This window comes from Poecilia reticulata, chromosome 15, assembly GCF_904066995.2.
Source record: "Poecilia reticulata chromosome 15, P_reticulata-male-v2, whole genome shotgun sequence".
In the NCBI taxonomy this organism is placed as follows: Eukaryota; Metazoa; Chordata; class Actinopteri; order Cyprinodontiformes; family Poeciliidae; genus Poecilia; species Poecilia reticulata.
Window position 1 is genome coordinate 13,694,725 of NC_088844.1, and position 16,957 is coordinate 13,711,681.

The window sequence follows — 16,957 nt, forward strand, 5'->3', positions numbered from 1 at the left end:
TTAGGGCTGCGCAGGATTGCACATCTGTTGGCTAGCAACAAGAAAGCTTTTCTGCATTTTCTTCTGGAGCAAACATGGGTAGTAGGGGTTGTGTAATAGGTTTTGACCCACCATACTTTTTGCAACCCCAGAAAATATGCTACTAAGCATTAAACGGTCCGTCATGGCCAGACTGATGTTGCAAGTCACATGCTTCCAGGATGTTCGATTTTGCACAGATCTTTCAAAGTCCACAAGAAATCCTTCCTCAGTTCATGATTGAGTTAAAACTACCCAACATCTGTCTCGACAAGATAAACCCAACATTTGAGTGAAATATATAACCCAGCTATTTTTTGTCTATCTTTGCTAAGTTAATAATGTCAGCCAGAAAATCAGACTACTCTCCATGTATGATGCAAACCGTTAGACTTTCTACTGCCTGTGCCAGAATACTACAAAATGCAAGCTTCAAAAAGATCAGCCAGTGATTAATCTTAAAGAATCACTATGGTTTATCTGCACAATGAAGAATAAGATCCTATAAAACAAAGGGGCGAAGAAGATACTTTTATGATGCATTATTTATCACAGGGGGAAGTGTGCATCATGGGAATGAAGAGAATCTTCCAAAAACTGAGAGCAAATGTTCGATGTGTCAAGGCCAGAGATCAGTATATTTCTCAGATGTCAGACTCCTGCGCGTGCACAGAGGCAGATTTTGAGTGGTGAGTTACCCCTTTGCAGCTACTCTTTTCACTTCATTAAGTCAAATTCTCAACACTTCATAAGTCTCCAGAGGCAGAATGTGTGAAGCAAAAACAGACACAAGAAGAAGAGAGTTTAGAAGGATGTGTTACAATTCAGAAAGTTTTCTAAAGTAAAACACAAATATGTATGTATGTACGTATGTATGTATGTATGGATGGATGGATGGATGGATGGATGGATGGATGGATGGATGGATGGATGGATGGATGGATGGATGGATGGATGGATGGATGGATGGATGGATGGATGGATGGATGGATGGATGGATGGATGGATGGATGGATGGATGGATGGATGGATGGATGGATGGATGGATGGATGGATGGATGGACAGGTGACTCTTGAATCTGACATTATTTTTAAGGAATAATTTGGAAGCTGTAATTTCCTGGAGTTACCCAGATTGAAGATGACCTACTTTTCTCTCAATGTCTAACAAGTGCTGTTTCATTTCCTGTACACTACTTCAGTCAGCTCCACACTTTCTTTTATCTTTATGTCTGTAAGTAATATGCAGTATTTTAAGCTTAACATCAATTTATGACTGAAAGCTTCTCTGCTGCTCTGCTTGTGATTCCCTCATCCTGATGAAAGAAACATGAAAGATCTGTAAGACATTATAGGGTGTAATTATAATTTTTGTAAACACAAACAATGATTTCTCTGCTTCTGAAGTGTGATTCATAAAACATCAAACCTCAGCCAGCTGTTGTTGTGTAGGAACTTTTCACACACCAATCATTTTTTCTCTGGTTTTGAAATTATTGATTCCATCTTGACTAAATATTTCTGCTTGAACTTTAAAATAAATATTTAGTAGCCCTGATAATGCCCCAGTGTGCCTTTTTCTCTTGACTTAAAACAGTGACTATGGGTTTGAGAGGCAAGTCGATGGGAGCTGCACTTCAGCTTTTTGGTTCGTTCCTTCAGCATCAACTCGAGACTGCATTACGGGGGACAGCTTCTTCAACACAACAGGGTACGTTTAGTTCAGATGTGCTGACACAAACCAGAAGGCACAAGCTGTGAAAATGCAGCTTTGAAAAAGTGTGGAAGAAAAGTAGAAAATTGTTCAAATGGTTGGTCGCACACTGTGCACTATGGATACATTTTTTTAAAAGCCAAAGAAAAGCATAAAATGACCAGAGATACAATAGTGAAGGAATAAAAGAAAACATTAGAATAAATAATAAGGTTTACAACCTGTGAGGTAGATTTTCATGTACTGCTGCTGCTTTTAACAAAAAAAGATTTTTGGAACGCATAGAACAGATGTACTTATATTTTGCAGGGTGAAAATGATTTGCTTTTTAAGCTCATAAGTTGATTAAGTTTAAAAAATTATAATTTTTTTCTTTAATTAAAAATATGTCTTTGGGCTAGTTACCTATTTGCACATCTACATTTTTTGTAATGGTTACACATGTCGAGTATGATGGTGCATTTTAGTACTTTTAGTAAGCTAAATAATTTCTGCTCAAGTATAATGACAAATTAAAAATTCTTATTTGTCTTAGAATGTGCAGATACTTTGTGTTGGATCGTACTCTAGAAAGAACGTAGTCATGATAAATATTTTGTAATACTGCCATTCCTTCTTGTCATTGATCCATCACATGGATGGCAATGGTCCACAATAAGATCTAATACCATGTCTTCACCATGACCACATTTAGAAAGGATGTGGGGCCCCTCATCCTTTCTAAATGTGGGGTCACATTTAGCCTGAAGTGAACTCCGGTATGGTTTGAATGCATATGTGAATGCCTAGCAGACCAGAAATTGGTCCAAGAGCAGGAATCAGTGCAGGACATTCTGGGTTAAAACAACCAAAACAAACCTGTGTGTCCAGCACTAGAAGGAAAAATGTCTCGTTGTCTTTTACAAACAACAAACATGAAATCCTACAACCACTAAAATCTGACGTTATTCCATTTTTGTGTACATTTGGTGAAGAGGGAAGTTTTGCTCACATCTTCTAACCATGTTCTATGCTACATGACATATGGTCCCAGATACCTATGAGTTTAGAGCAGTGGTCCTCAACCTTTTTATTACCACGGACCGGTCAAGACTTGGAAAATTTTGCTGCGGCCCAGGGTTGGGGGGGGGAGTGAACCGTCAGATAAGGCTTCTGCATGTTGGTGTTCCCGCTAAATCCTGAATATATCCAATTTGCGTTGTCTTGGCCCTTTTATCTCAGCCTGTGGGGTTTTCCCTGACTGGGAACGAGAATACAACCAGTTGAATGTGACAGGTAGCCAATCAGAAAGTGCGGTGATGTAAGAACAGAGGGGAATCCCAAACAACTGACATATTGCGCAACTGTGAGTCCGGTGGACATCGGAGATGAAATGTGGAAATGTTTATTATTATATGTGAAGGTCATTATTATTCAATTAAAAATGTTAACTATGAAACAACATAGTCACCTCCAAATCATAGTACAGCAAATAGAGCGGCTGCTCCCGTCGTCTTTTATCTACCGCCTTTTCTTTTTGTTACGTCTTTTATCTCTTAAAATGACTCCACAAACTATCACTATTGCTTCTACATAGTCATCCGTGTTTGGTTATTCTAAATTCCCATATGCTATGTTGGGAGTTTTGTGGATTTTCTTCTGGAATCCCAATGTTCGTGAGTGGAATCGGTTCGTGTTGCTACTGCCTTGGAGACACGAACCGATCCAACCTGTTGTACTTTTATCAGCTCTGTGGTCACAGAGGTTTGGAGAATCGGCCGACAATTCTTAAATCTTTCCGTCTAAACCAGACTTAAGACTCACAAGCTCTACTCATCTCCTCTCGACCACTGCCCAAACGCTCTCTGACTCTGGTCGCTATGGTAACGTTTACATATCCCTTCAAAATAAGATACAGATGCGCCACAAAAACGAACATTTTACTTTCGTGAAAATTTTAACTCACGATAATGACAAACGGGAGCCCTGAGCTTGTTTCTCTGCAACGAGACGGTCCCATCTGGGAGTGACGAGAGACAATGACACCCGAAGTGTTGCTTATATCCACAGTCTGCTTGGTCTCTACGTGGCGAAGCAGTTTGAGGCTTCATTGCCTCATTAGCAGCCGGTCGCCGCATGTTACGCAGAGCGGGCTTGTAATGTGGGACTCACCTACCGGTCCGGGATAAATCCATTCTCCTGTCTCTTCTCTGGGCCTTTTCCCCTTTGCAAAGAAACTTTCCAAAGACATCTGATCTGTTTCTTACTCATTTTGCTGCTTGTGGGCTCAGTGTTGGCGCGCAAGTAACCGAGAGAATCCGGTTAAAGGTTTTTCAAAATAAAAGATCCTCCAGACTCAATACAAAAAACGGAAATATTTAATTATTTCTTGCATGGCCCGGTACCAATTGGTCCACGGACCGGGGGTTGGGGACCACTGGTTTAGAGGTACTTCTACTGCATTTGGTTGACAAGATTCATTTCTTGTACAATGAGGTTTAAGTGGAAAATGTGAGTGTAATTTAATGTTGAAGTCTTTGGGAAAGATTTTCTGAAGTAATTTTCAGCCCATGTGGGTATATCAGCTCCTGATGAGTGACAGTTCGCCTGAGGGACTGACGAGCTCAGGTGTCAAGTTTGAGATTGTGTCCTTACTCCTGCTCTAAATATTCTTCCTGCTTTCATTTGTCATTTGAATATGCTCTAACACGAGCACCCAGGTGTCTGGCTGCTTGAAGGAATAATTTAAGCAACCAGAGGACAAGATATTCTTCAGAAATACTTCTGTTGAGATGTTATTAGCAGTTGGCCTCTGATCAGCAGTGAGTGACTCTCTCAGACTCTTTATTTTGTACGGATACAGATTAACTTTTCACAGACGATAACGGGCGCAATATGTAAATTGTGTTTCTAAACCTCTAATCTCAAAGATGTTAGAGAGCTTCATAAACATGCTATGTTAGAAACATTGAGACCACACCCATGCTTTCAACTGATCATCCCAGAAAAACTGTGTAGTTTCTTAACGTGTTGCAATATAAGCTGCAGGGTGGAAGATTTGTTCGCTGTAGTACCTGGCAATGAGTACTTACTACTCAGATACAAAACTGATGTATTCTTTGTGATTTAAATGCAAAGAGATTTACTACTTATAACTTCTAAATAGAACCCCAAAACTTGCTAAGTTTTTTCTGTCTTTCTTTGGTATTTTGTTTCTTTTTATTCACATTTTTAATATCATTTAGTTAAATATTATGGTTGAAATAAGATTCAGCTAAAAATATTGAATCTTTTGTGATGTAATCACATTACATGGCCAGTAATGTGACTCATTACTGGCCTTGAATCACACAGATCGTGTTGCATATCATCATTCATAAATGTACAATAAACGACAACAAAAATGAATGGAACTAAACATCATACATTTGAACTGAATATCTGCATTAAAGTAAAGGCATTTCCCTGTCTTTTTAAATTTTCAGCTTTTCATAGCTTGTTCCACGTTTTTCCAATTTTGGTTTATTTGTCTGCTTTTCACTCAAAGCGTGCAAAAGTGTTTTTGTTGTTAATTTCATTCCAGATATCGCAAGGCTTTGTCGAACAACTGCACCAAGGGAAGTCTGTTGAAGTACAGCCCCCGGCAACAAAAGTGTCCCAGCCAGGCTCCCAGAGGCCTCCAGCTCTTCACCAGTGAGGGAACATTTGTAGCAACGCTGGGAAGGAATGTTACCTTCTTGGTCTTTCTGGAAGAGGTGATGATTTCATTACAAAAACAAAAACAAAACAAAAGACAAAAAGCAGCACTGCACACTTGACAGAACATCTGTCTAATAACAGCAAACATAGAATAGATTAGAAAGTGCAAGATGATTGAAAACCATGCTTTACCGAATGCAATATACTTAGACTGTGGAAATGAAGACAAGCAGTTATGTTATAGACCCAATTAAAATTCACATGGAAGAATTATTAAACAAGTTTACATTCACCGAAAAGAAAGACACATTTTCTCACGGTCTGAAGTTCATTCAGACCAATTTTCTCTTGATTTAGATTAGTTAGAATAACTAAAATTGTTCATTTCAGTTATTCTAAAATAAATAATTTTCAGTGGCTGTTGTGGGTCAAACTATTGGGCATCCAAACATGATGGTTCCCCAAAACCAAGTCATCCAGTTCAAAGGCAACTCATACCAAATAATTGGGAAATGCATGCACATTTCTGATTTTGATGTTTTCTCTCAATATTGTGGTATTTAGCAAATAAAAATAATTTAGGTAATTCAGCCTGACCTAAAACGAGAAACGTTTGGTATCATTTAAATAACGGATCACATGTCTTTTTATTCAGTGCATGCAAACCTCTGGTTTCAACGGTACATAGATCTAAAACAAAGCCACCTGTTTCCACTACACATTAACTCACCTTTCATCACATGATTACAGTGGTTCATCAGTTACAGCACAATGCAATTCAATCTTTAAAAATGCAATGCAAACAACCAGATTTTAACATACTTTAGGCTTCACTGTGCATTCTCAAGTTGGTATGTAGGAAAAAACAACAATAGTTGCAAGTGTCTCACAAACCTACAGCCTTGTAGGAGTGTATCGTTGTTGATTAATATCCCAACCCTGAGAATTTCCTTCATGAGACGAGAGTTAAAATCCTGCGTAAGATCAAATATTTAAAGCAGCTAATAACAGAGGCAGTGATGCAAACCAAGAAAAAATATATAATTTTTTTTCTCTCTTCTTTGGAGTTAAGAAACTTGGTTCACAAGTAACTGGAGAATTTTAGTGATGAATTAGTGAATGAAAGGGGATTTTGGAGTCTGGTCTTGTTGCATTATTTTTGGCCAGAGGCGGGTATAATTTCCCACTGTGCTCCCATTTCAGATCACAGGGGGAGTGTATTTAAATGATTCACACACTGTGATTTTTGTTTTAAGACCTGCGGTAAGCAATTCACTGCTGACTGTGTGCCAATTTTCACAAAAGAAAAAAAAAAAGACGGTCTTAAATTTTACACTTGATGTGAGCGTGAGAGATGCTGGAAAGAAGAGGCGCTGCAGGGAGCAGGGAGTATGTGATGGAGAGGAGAGAACTACTCCACTCACTAAACGCCTGGGGGATAATGTTCATACATTGATAGAGAAGACATGTTATTAATTTAAAATAGAAAATTAGAGTTAAGCAACATAACATTACCAACTACAATGGAGTAAATGAAGTTTGTAATAATGCGTTTTTTTGTTTTCCCTTGCAACTCTATTTTCAGCCACAGAATTTTTGGTTGAAAAACAAAGGGAGCCAGGGCTAGACTTAGTGACTTTCTTACATTTTTCTATAAGCACAAATCTCAGTGTACATAATTGACATTTTATAGTGTGACAGACCAACACAAAGTAGTAGATTAATTTGAAGTGGATGGATTTTCTCAGCATCTGAAAAATCCAGCATGTGTTTGTATTCAGCCATATTTACTCTCTCTATAAAAGTCCAATGCATCTAGCTGCTTTTAGAAAATCACTTGATTAATAAACAAATCCCATTTTTGAACAGTTTAATCTCCGCGTACACAGCTCTTCTGGGCATTAGTGAACAAACAACACCCAAGTTGAAGGACAATTATCATGGCGAGATCATCAAACCATTTCTCGATCTTTGACCACTGTTCAATCCATCTTTAAAAATGGAAAGGGGATGACATAAACCTTCCCAGGCGACTATTATGAAGGCAGAGAGAACTGTAATGAAAAACCAACTAAAATGCCCTTTTTAATTCTGGAGGAAAGTCATGTTTTGCTGTTTGTTCAAGCTGTATCGAAGACACAGGAAGAACGTTTTGTAGTCAACTGAGAACAGAACGAAACATTTTGTTTTTCCTTCATGCGACATGATATGTGCAGCAGAAAAGTAACACTGATGGATTGTGTGTTTCCTTTGAAAATGGGATCCTTTTCTGCCATTTCACACAACTCTGTTAGTGCTGATCTGTTTCATAAAAGCCATCAAAATGTATTACCTTAACTGGGTAAAATGTGAAAAAAGTTGAAGGACCATGAATATATTTGCAAGGGGTTATAACAGACTACATAAAAAAAGCCTTCCAGCTACAAAGCTTTTCTCCTTAGGATGTGAAGGTAAACATTTCTGGTTGCAATTACCTAAACTCAACAGTCACTGTTTACCATCGCATTTCAGGGGAGTGTTTTACAAGACTGCTTTTGCAATTTGCTTTTACCACACGTCAAAATACACCTAACGGGGTATTACTCACATGCTGCATGTTTTTATTTAATGTGGTGTGAATCAAAGATGCTGTCACAAAGGCTATAGAACCTGGCGCATCAAATAAATATGCATCGACGTGATTTACAACAAGACCTTGTTCTCGTAGGTTTTATTGAAAGTGCTCCTGTTATGAATCAGTGACTGCACGGGGGAACAGACAAGGATAAATGACAGCATCTCATCTTTTTCTTTTTTTTTTTTTTTTGAAGGGTCTCAGCTCGATGACAAGCATAACAGTGGACTTTGGTGATGGAACTGCCATATCTTACGTTAATATCAGCTCCATCGATGATGGGGTCAAGCACATCTATAATAAAGTTGGAATCTATCAAGTTTCAGCCACAGCAAGTAACCATCTCGGCTTTGACAGGGTCTTCCTCTACCTCCACGTGTCCTGTAAGTCGAAAGCAAGTTGGTCATTTGAAAGTAATTGCTAAAACGTTAGAATTCATCCAAGTGTTTCAGAGAGCTGGAATTCATAATATATACATATATTCTCACAATCTTTCTCACTATCTTTCTATGTTTTATCTTATTATCAAGCAAATTGTAATATTAGACAAAGATAACCTGAGTAAATACAAAAAGCAGTTTTAAAATTATACCATTACTGGCAGGCCTGTAAAGTCAGGAAATCGCTTAAACAGAACCGGTCTGATAACATAAAGTAGGCTAAAATACTTTAACAGCAACACATCAAGCACCATTTCAAATGACACATTACAAATGAAGTTACTGACATTTAACAGTTTAGGAAGGGTGTTGAACCTGGCCTCCAATGAGAGCTCAGTTTATCAAAAGCACTCCAAGAGTACATGAGCAACTCATCTGAGAGAAGATGAACAAACCCAGAACAGCAGATCTTTTTTTTTTATTTATGATGCAACAAAATGAGATACAACCACCTGTATCCGATCTTTTCATGGCAGTGTGAACAGCACAGGTCGGATTCTTTTTCGAATGTGACCCATATCCAATACGTATCCGATTCAAATGCGACCTAACGTCCAGGCCGCCTTCATCCGAACTGAACGTCACTGATTCTAAACAAATCTCACTATCCTGCGTCCTGATACGCGCAAGCGGGAAGAAAAACAACAACAATGACGAACTATATGAGGATTAAGTTGTCAATATGTTGCTCCGGCCGGACAACAACTTCAAATATGCAAGCTAAGCTCCACCGTTAGCCTTCATGTTTACTTCCGCAAACACTGAGCACTTCTTCTTTTTATGCCGTTTGGCAGAACATTGAGAACGCTGACGCTATTGCGCCCTCTAGTGCGCATGAGGGACACTTTCAGGTTGTTTGCCCGTTCACACTGCAGAACGCATACAAGTCGCATTTACTGGCAGTGTGAACAGCCCCGGCAAAATAAATCGGAATTGCCAAAAAATCGGAATTGGGTCACTTCAGGCTGCAGTGTGAACCCACCCTAAATTCCTCCACAGTGACCAAAAACATTTATTGTCAGTTTTTACAAATACTTGATGATAGTTATTTCTGCAAAAGTAACCATATTGATTTAGTGGACAACTGCTTTTTCGCACACAGCCAGATTGGTTTAGGTACTTTTTTTTTCTCTTAATGAATGCAGTCATCATTTAAAAACTGAATTTTGTATTTCCTGAGGTTATCTTCACTGGATTTTTAAATACTACTGAAGAGCTGAAACATCAAAGTGCAACAAAGAAAAGTTAAATTAAGAAAGCTGTAAGGACTTTGCACTTTGTACTGGTTCATACCTTTTAGTATAGTTTATCAAGGACACAACTGTAGTCCTTTTTCATTACTTTAATCCAGCATCCTGTGTAGCAGAAAAATGGACTGCTGTGTGCATTTTCTTACTACCACAGAGCCCCACCGATCAATTTAAAACAAACTTACTATTGTGGTTTTTAGTATTGACAATTGTATGGCTGGAGAAACATAAAAAATTCCCCATGTGCAGAAATCAAACGACTTCTGGAGTGCAAACAGCTTTAACGCTGTCCACCAGTGGGTTTAGTGTGTTCCACTTGGTCTCTGCTGTGCCAGATATTACAAACGTTTCATTTGTTGAAGCTTAGACGCACCGGGGAGGCATTAAATTTAGCCCTGTTTTAATAAAAGGTGTAACTTCACACTCAGTGTTTTCTCTCTAAAGGTCACCTCGAGCAGGTGCAACTTTCAGCTCCTTTGGTGGTCATTAAGGACAAAGCAGTAAATTTCACAACAACACTTCGCCCAAGTAGTGTGGGAACAGTCACATATTTCTGGTGGTTTGATAACAAGACAGAGGTAAGCCATCTGCAGGCAATTTGGCCTTGAAAGCATGACAGAGAATTACATATTATGTCCCGTTGTCTTGCAGCCAGTTGTGACCCTTGACGGCGCAATCACCTTCACTTTCTCCAGAGAGGGAAGTCACATTGTTACTGTTCAGGCTTTGGCTGGTAATACTGTCCACCAGGACCAAATCAGAGTGGCAGTTTATGGTAAAAGCATTTATTATCTGTATTTGCTTAAGCTAGAAAGAGTGATTTTGAAAAGAGGCATGGTAGGCTTATAGTGAATTAAATTTTAAAGCTCCATATTCTGCTAACCATGTCATGGATTTGAATCCATACCAGGTTAGGTTTTCAACCCAAAGTTTTTTTCAAACTGCCTCCTTGCAACATATCATCTACGTGTGAAAATGTAACTCACCAAGGAACGTTTCCAAGATGCTTTGATGGTTTAAAATAATTTCAGATATTCCACTAATTTGTCTGCAGTAAGGGAATGTGGTTGGATGACTCCAGTAAATAATATCTACAAGCATGAGGTCACTTAGGAGTTGTTTTGATTTGATCTGGGGCCAAAATCTGTCATGTTTTACAAGAGTCAACAGGTTCAGTCAGGACTCCCACAATCAATAGAAATAGTATTACTGAGTTTTCAGAGAATAATGCTGCATGTTCAATAAATCTGAATATTTCTGGAAAGTGAAAAAAGAAAGAAGTATCAATTAATCATACACATACTGATCTAATGCTAATTGTTAATTGTGAATTTCTGCTGGCAGCTAATGTTTAAAAAAGATTAAGAAAAAAAATAGACATAAAAGTGGGATAAACAAAAAGTATGTTTAAGACTTTTGAAGGGTTTTTGAAAAACAAATATATTTCTAATCTGACAAATAAGCATGACTGGAGTGCAAATTCTCATTTATTTAATATGTCTGCAGATTAATTAAATCATGCATAAGGTTTGGTCAATTTTATCAATGTGTATCTTCATAATTAATGAAAATACAGTAAAAATAAATTCAAAGGTTATGTACATGTGGCGAAGACTCATTTTAGTTTTCTAACAGGTAATCCAGATGTACTTTAGCAAAAGCCAGTTATTCAACCAAGTCAACATGCAGTTAGCAAACAGAAAATATAGTTTTACATTAGTTTTAACAAATATTAAGAAACAAAACTTCCCAGCTATTAAATGATGCTCGTCAGAAATAAACTTTTTTAGAAACAACCTCTAACTGAAGCCTGGAGTAATGATTAAAATTACGAATGAAATTATTAGGCGCAAGTTCACAGCATTGTTGCCTGTGTGTTACTGTCGCCCCCTGGCGGTGGATCCAAATTCTGATGTAGCTGACGCCTGTAAATAATATTTTGTCAGTTTAGTTAGGATAAGACTACAAAATCTAGAAAAAAATTATAGATTTTTTGAAATGTTAAATCTAACTCTGAATTCATTTTTTTATTTATTTTTTTTTTATTTCAAAATGAATCTATTTAGAAACCAGAACCCCACAACATTTTTTTTTTAAAAAGCATAGTTTATTTGATCTCATTTTAGCAAGTCTAATTCCTTCACTAATTTCATTTAAACCAAGGCAAGTGTTTAAATACAATTTTCTGGTTGAATTTTTCTGCCAGTGACAAGAAAACTATTTTTTTTGGTATTTTATGGTTTATTTACTTTGAGTCAGAATCATTACAGATTCAAAGAATATATATTCCTCCAGGTTTAATTAGTTTTGAACTGTTTCCCAAAACAAAAACTCTCATTTAATGAAATTCTTTGTTGAAGCTTATTGTCTTTGCAGTAAGTCTCTACAGAGCAACCGTTAATTTCCTTCCAGTCAATAGTGTGACTTCAGCATCCTTAATCATTGTAACGCCTCGTTGTATTCTCTACCCCTACCTAATAAAATAGACTTTACATATCAATATTGTTGCATGCAGAAGGCTCAACAGCATATTTTCAAAATAGAGGCAGCTCACTGCACCAAAATAATCTTTAGGAAGGAAAAATGTCCTTTTTTCTTTTCTTTGCTGATTCACAGAGTTGACGGTTTTTTTTTTCTTATATTTTAGATTATTTCAGGTCACATCCTTTGGTTTTTTCCTCTAATCTGGATGAGATGAACCCAGGGGTATCTGAGTGGAGAGAAGACATTGGCAGAGTTGTGAAGACCTGCATAGTTCAGGTAGGTCACAAAGACAATACTGTATTGCTCTTAGATGTTTCTGCATCAGGAGAGGGTCCATTCTTATTCTTGCATGGAAAGAACCTTAGTATCTGTCTAGTAACATGCCAAAAATACTTTAAATTTCAAATCTCAGTAGTAGCAGTGCAACTGTTATGTGTACAACTGTAAACGTTTTTAATTATCAGTTTACTGCAAAGAGAACTCGTTTGTTGCAGTAGGAATAAAAACCCCAAGTAAAATGAACCTAAGTGCAGTGAAGTTGTGACTGGTTTTCTCTTCAAGACATTGCATAGCAGGTTATGTAAAAGACCTGGATACTCTGTTCTATATATATCCAACAGTAGCCCTCAGTATGAAACATTCACTTTGACCTTCTGTCCTGTCAGATTTTTACCACGCTCTACACCAGGAAACTGACAGTAGACCTCTGGTTATGGCTTAAATGCACTAAAAGCCCCAGCCTTTACCAAAAACTGTCAGAATGAGCTTCCATGTTCCACTTGATCCAGGGATTAGATCCTGACAGTATTACGGCAAATGATATATAAAGGAGAACGCAGAAAGCCTTTTCTTTGTAATACAGAGGACTCTCATAACTCCGGTAATATCTTTGTGTCCGAAGCACAGACTTCCACTTCATTTGGACGCTAGAGCTTACTGGCAATGTTTTGTTGGTATTTTCAAAGGTCACAGGGATTAATGAGGACCAACTCCTGGTCAAGCTGTTTCCAGGTTTACCAACTACAGCCGAGGTCTTCCTCGTACCGGAAAGGAGGTCAAGAGACGGAGGCATGAATGAAAAGTGGGCACACCTGGATCAGGTACTGTCTCGACAAATTATTCAGAAGCTTCTGGTAAATATCAGTGTGATTCTCATGGTACTCAAAAACAGACAGATATATGAATATCTCAAGTAGGCTTGAGCTCAACGTCACAAACTGATTGTGGGATATTATTAGTTCGGTTTCTTGTTTTACACTAGATGTAACAAGAGACCTTCCAAAAACTTCATTTTTTGTTTCATTAGACTATATAATATTTTCCAAAAAGTCATGGGAATCATTCTTTGGGGAATTTTTCTTCAGCTGTCTTTTTTCCCTCAGAACTCTCTCATGCATGCTAGTTTTGCACAGCTTCTCTTGCATTGTTGCGTCATGATAACATGCCTTAAGAGAAGCAATTGAGGCCTGTAGTTTAGATGTTGTTCTGGGTCATTTTGTGACCTTCTGGGTGAGTTTGAGTAATTTTGGTAGACTGGCCTCTTCTGGGAAAGCTCACCACTCGAATTGCGGAGAATGGCTCTCATTGTAGTTTGATGGAGTCCCAGTGCCTTAGAAATGTCCGTAATCTTTTCTGGACTAATTCATATCTGTTTCGCTTCTGCTCTTGAATTTCTTTAGAATGTGACGTAATATTTATAAGATCTTTTCACCTTCCTTATGTTGTCTGTCAAGTTCTATTTAAGTGCTTTTTTGGCTACAGCTATCATGCCACATGGTTTCATGAGGCCGGCTGCTACTTTTTTGCACGTCACGCCAGGTTGATTTGAATAACTTTTTCCCTTCAAATGAAAACAGCATTTGGAAACTGATTTTTGTATTTACTTGGGTTATATTTATCAGGATACATTCCAGTTATCCCTATTTAGATATTCACATATGGAAACATACCTGTTATAATGCATGTGCCACAGACATTTTAGTATCAGACGATACATTATCACAAAGAAATATATTTTTGAACTTTTTATTATTATTATTATTATTATTATTATTATTATTATGAATGAGTTAGAATTCGGAAGCCTCTATACTACAAAATTAACTTCAGCAAGTCATCAAAACTACATTAGGTTGTTTTTACATTTGCATTACGTTTTGCTGTCATTCAGTTTTCACTAAAACATTCACCTACCAAGAACCGTCAACATCCTCCACCTTCACACTTATCCCCTGACATTCTCCTGGTTCTGTGAAGCAGGACTTCTGGATCGGATTTGTTCTGCAGTATATAGACGGCACTTGATCAGATGTGAGTTGAAAAGCAGGCCAGCACCCTTGGCGCATTGTTATATTCTTTGTGACATTCCTGGAGCAGGCTTTTCAGTGTGGTGCCATGCTCTGTCCTGCGGTGGAAGAAGATTTTGTCAGGGATTCCTGCCACAATAGTTTTTTCCTTTAACTACAACGGGTCATATGTGTCTTAATAATATTAGCACAAAGCCAACCACCAATGTTTGCCAGAACATGTTCATTTTATTTACATTTAGGTAGTTTTACTGTTGTGGCTAATGACAAGTATGTAAGTAGCACGTCTCTCTAACCTGATGTCAGGATCAAAAACTTGCTTTCTCAGATATAACTGTGAAACTCTGGTTCTAAATATATACAAGAAATAATAATAAGAATAGTAATAATAATATTGATAATATTTAATAATCTAATAAGAATAATATGAAGCATATAAAGAAGAATAGTAATAAGGTTCCTAATGTAACCCTGAATTGAGTGCAGTTCATCCTGCCTTTTAAAACATTTATGTATTGTTGGAGCTGCCATACATCAATGATGAATGCACACATTTTCTCTGTTACATAATCACCATCTTTAGCAAATCTTGAGCTGTAACATCTGCTACCTTTTGCCTCACATTCGTAAGGTTAACTTTGACAAATACAAATGCAGGCATGATGCTCATTGTGATTGATCACCTGAAGCAGCCAAGCAGCTTAAGGTCCCCGCAATTGTGTTTTTTTGGGGGGGTGTTTATACCAGAGTGAAATAAATAGATGCCAAGGTATATCATGCCTCAGAAAAGAACAGCTGTAATGAGGACTGGACATTTTTTTTTGCAGTAATTGGGCTAAAACATGCAAACAGTCTCTGGTGTGGTCCATTAAATGTTCACACACAGAGCAAGAAGAATGTGTTTTCGACGGGCTCATTGTTCTCTGCAAGCAGGAACATCCATCTGATCTCAGAAAGCCACTGAGCTCGATTCTTACATTCCTAATGTTTCTGGGTTTATAATCAGTCATGCTGCACAAAATTAATTAATTCGGGTTTGTGTTGTTTTTTTTTCTGACAGCTGTCGTAAAAATATATTTTGCTTGTGCATATTTTGCTCTAAAGTGACAAATAATTCACAGTTTAATCAATCTTACATGTATTCCATTCCTGCCGAAAAGCTAAATACTTTAAGTTAACACTAGAGGGCAATGCCATCCTTTATATGAACGCCTGCCTCTCAGTTGACACCCACAAAGCAGAACGTGTCATAAGACACCCTGATGTGTTTTTCAGCTTTAAGTTTGCAGGAGCCTTTAAATGATATTATGAGAAAAGATTGTTCAGAGCTATCGCACTTAATGTTTTTGTTACCATGCTCCAATGGCAAAATAAGACAATTTGAAATTAATTATTACATTAATTGTTTATTCAAAGGTATCAAACATGTAACAAAACTAATAAAGCAGTATCTTATTTTATTTTTATTTTTCTAAGTGCAGTGCAGGGAAGCTCATTTATTCATTGGGAGTAAACATGATTTTGCTGGCTCACAGTCAGTCTTGAACTAAGTTAATAGGTATTTAATTACATTGATGCATCATATAATTGGCACCATCGAGAAGGGAGACAAACTGGGGCAGGCTGCTGGGATTGGGAATTAAAGAGATGTATTTATCTAAAGCCTGTCTGATTACCTGGCAGAACCTCACAGACAATAGGGTAATAAATCTTCAGTTCACTGTTCTCTCATCTCCAGTGAACGACTTTCAGCGTGGAGACATTAAGTGAGCAGTGCCCACACACGCACACATGTGCGTGGCAAAGTGTATGCGTGGCGCGGGCTTATTAAAATGTGTAATAGATTTACTGACCCTGATATGCCACTAGAACAAAAAGTAATTATTCATGCTGTGTAGAGCAGTCTAATTTTAACCAGTGGAAAGATTTGAGAAAGAGTGAGATGGAATTAGTGAGGCATGGCTAAGGACTCAAATATGCATTGGGAAGGCATTTTGCTCCCCTGCTAAATGACTGTTTCATCAAGGTGTGAAAAGCTGAGGAACTTTCGGCACTTAAGGGAGACGAAATTAAAACAGCTATTTTATGATATTAGTACATAGTTTGATTTCCTATAACACCGCCTCGTTGAACTTTTAAATGGGTAATTCTTATCCTCTTTAGAATACTTACGCTGATGAAGGTATAGAGGAAATATTCCCAGCGTGGGCGACGTAGCAGAAAGATTAATATTTCTTTAAATGTCACAGCTGCGCTCCAAGCAGGACGCCCTTTTGCCTGAAAGTCCTGAAAGCCTGTTGGGTTTCGGTGTGGCAGGTCCGGTTTTGCATGTGTCACTTAAAGATTTGCCCCTCTTTAGAAGGAAACAGAAATCCCTATCCGTAATTCATGCTGTTGGTGGAAATGACTGTGGGTGAAATATTGATGAATGTGGATTATTGGTGGACGGCTGC

General features: G+C 37.8%; 1 protein-coding gene across 2 annotated transcripts in view; it reads left to right on the top strand.

Annotated features, from left to right (window-relative positions):
• LOC103476778 (VPS10 domain-containing receptor SorCS1-like) overlaps positions 1 to 16,957 on the top strand; it is a 61,745-nt gene that overhangs the window by 36,728 nt on the left and 8,060 nt on the right. For both annotated transcript variants that reach the window (XM_008429350.3, XM_008429351.3), the window contains exons 16-23: positions 574 to 707; positions 1,616 to 1,729; positions 5,295 to 5,466; positions 8,221 to 8,407; positions 10,159 to 10,292; positions 10,366 to 10,489; positions 12,362 to 12,474; positions 13,164 to 13,298. In XM_008429350.3, the coding sequence (XP_008427572.1) occupies positions 574 to 707; positions 1,616 to 1,729; positions 5,295 to 5,466; positions 8,221 to 8,407; positions 10,159 to 10,292; positions 10,366 to 10,489; positions 12,362 to 12,474; positions 13,164 to 13,298 (1,113 nt within the window). The remainder of the gene's footprint in view (positions 1 to 573; positions 708 to 1,615; positions 1,730 to 5,294; positions 5,467 to 8,220; positions 8,408 to 10,158; positions 10,293 to 10,365; positions 10,490 to 12,361; positions 12,475 to 13,163; positions 13,299 to 16,957) is intronic.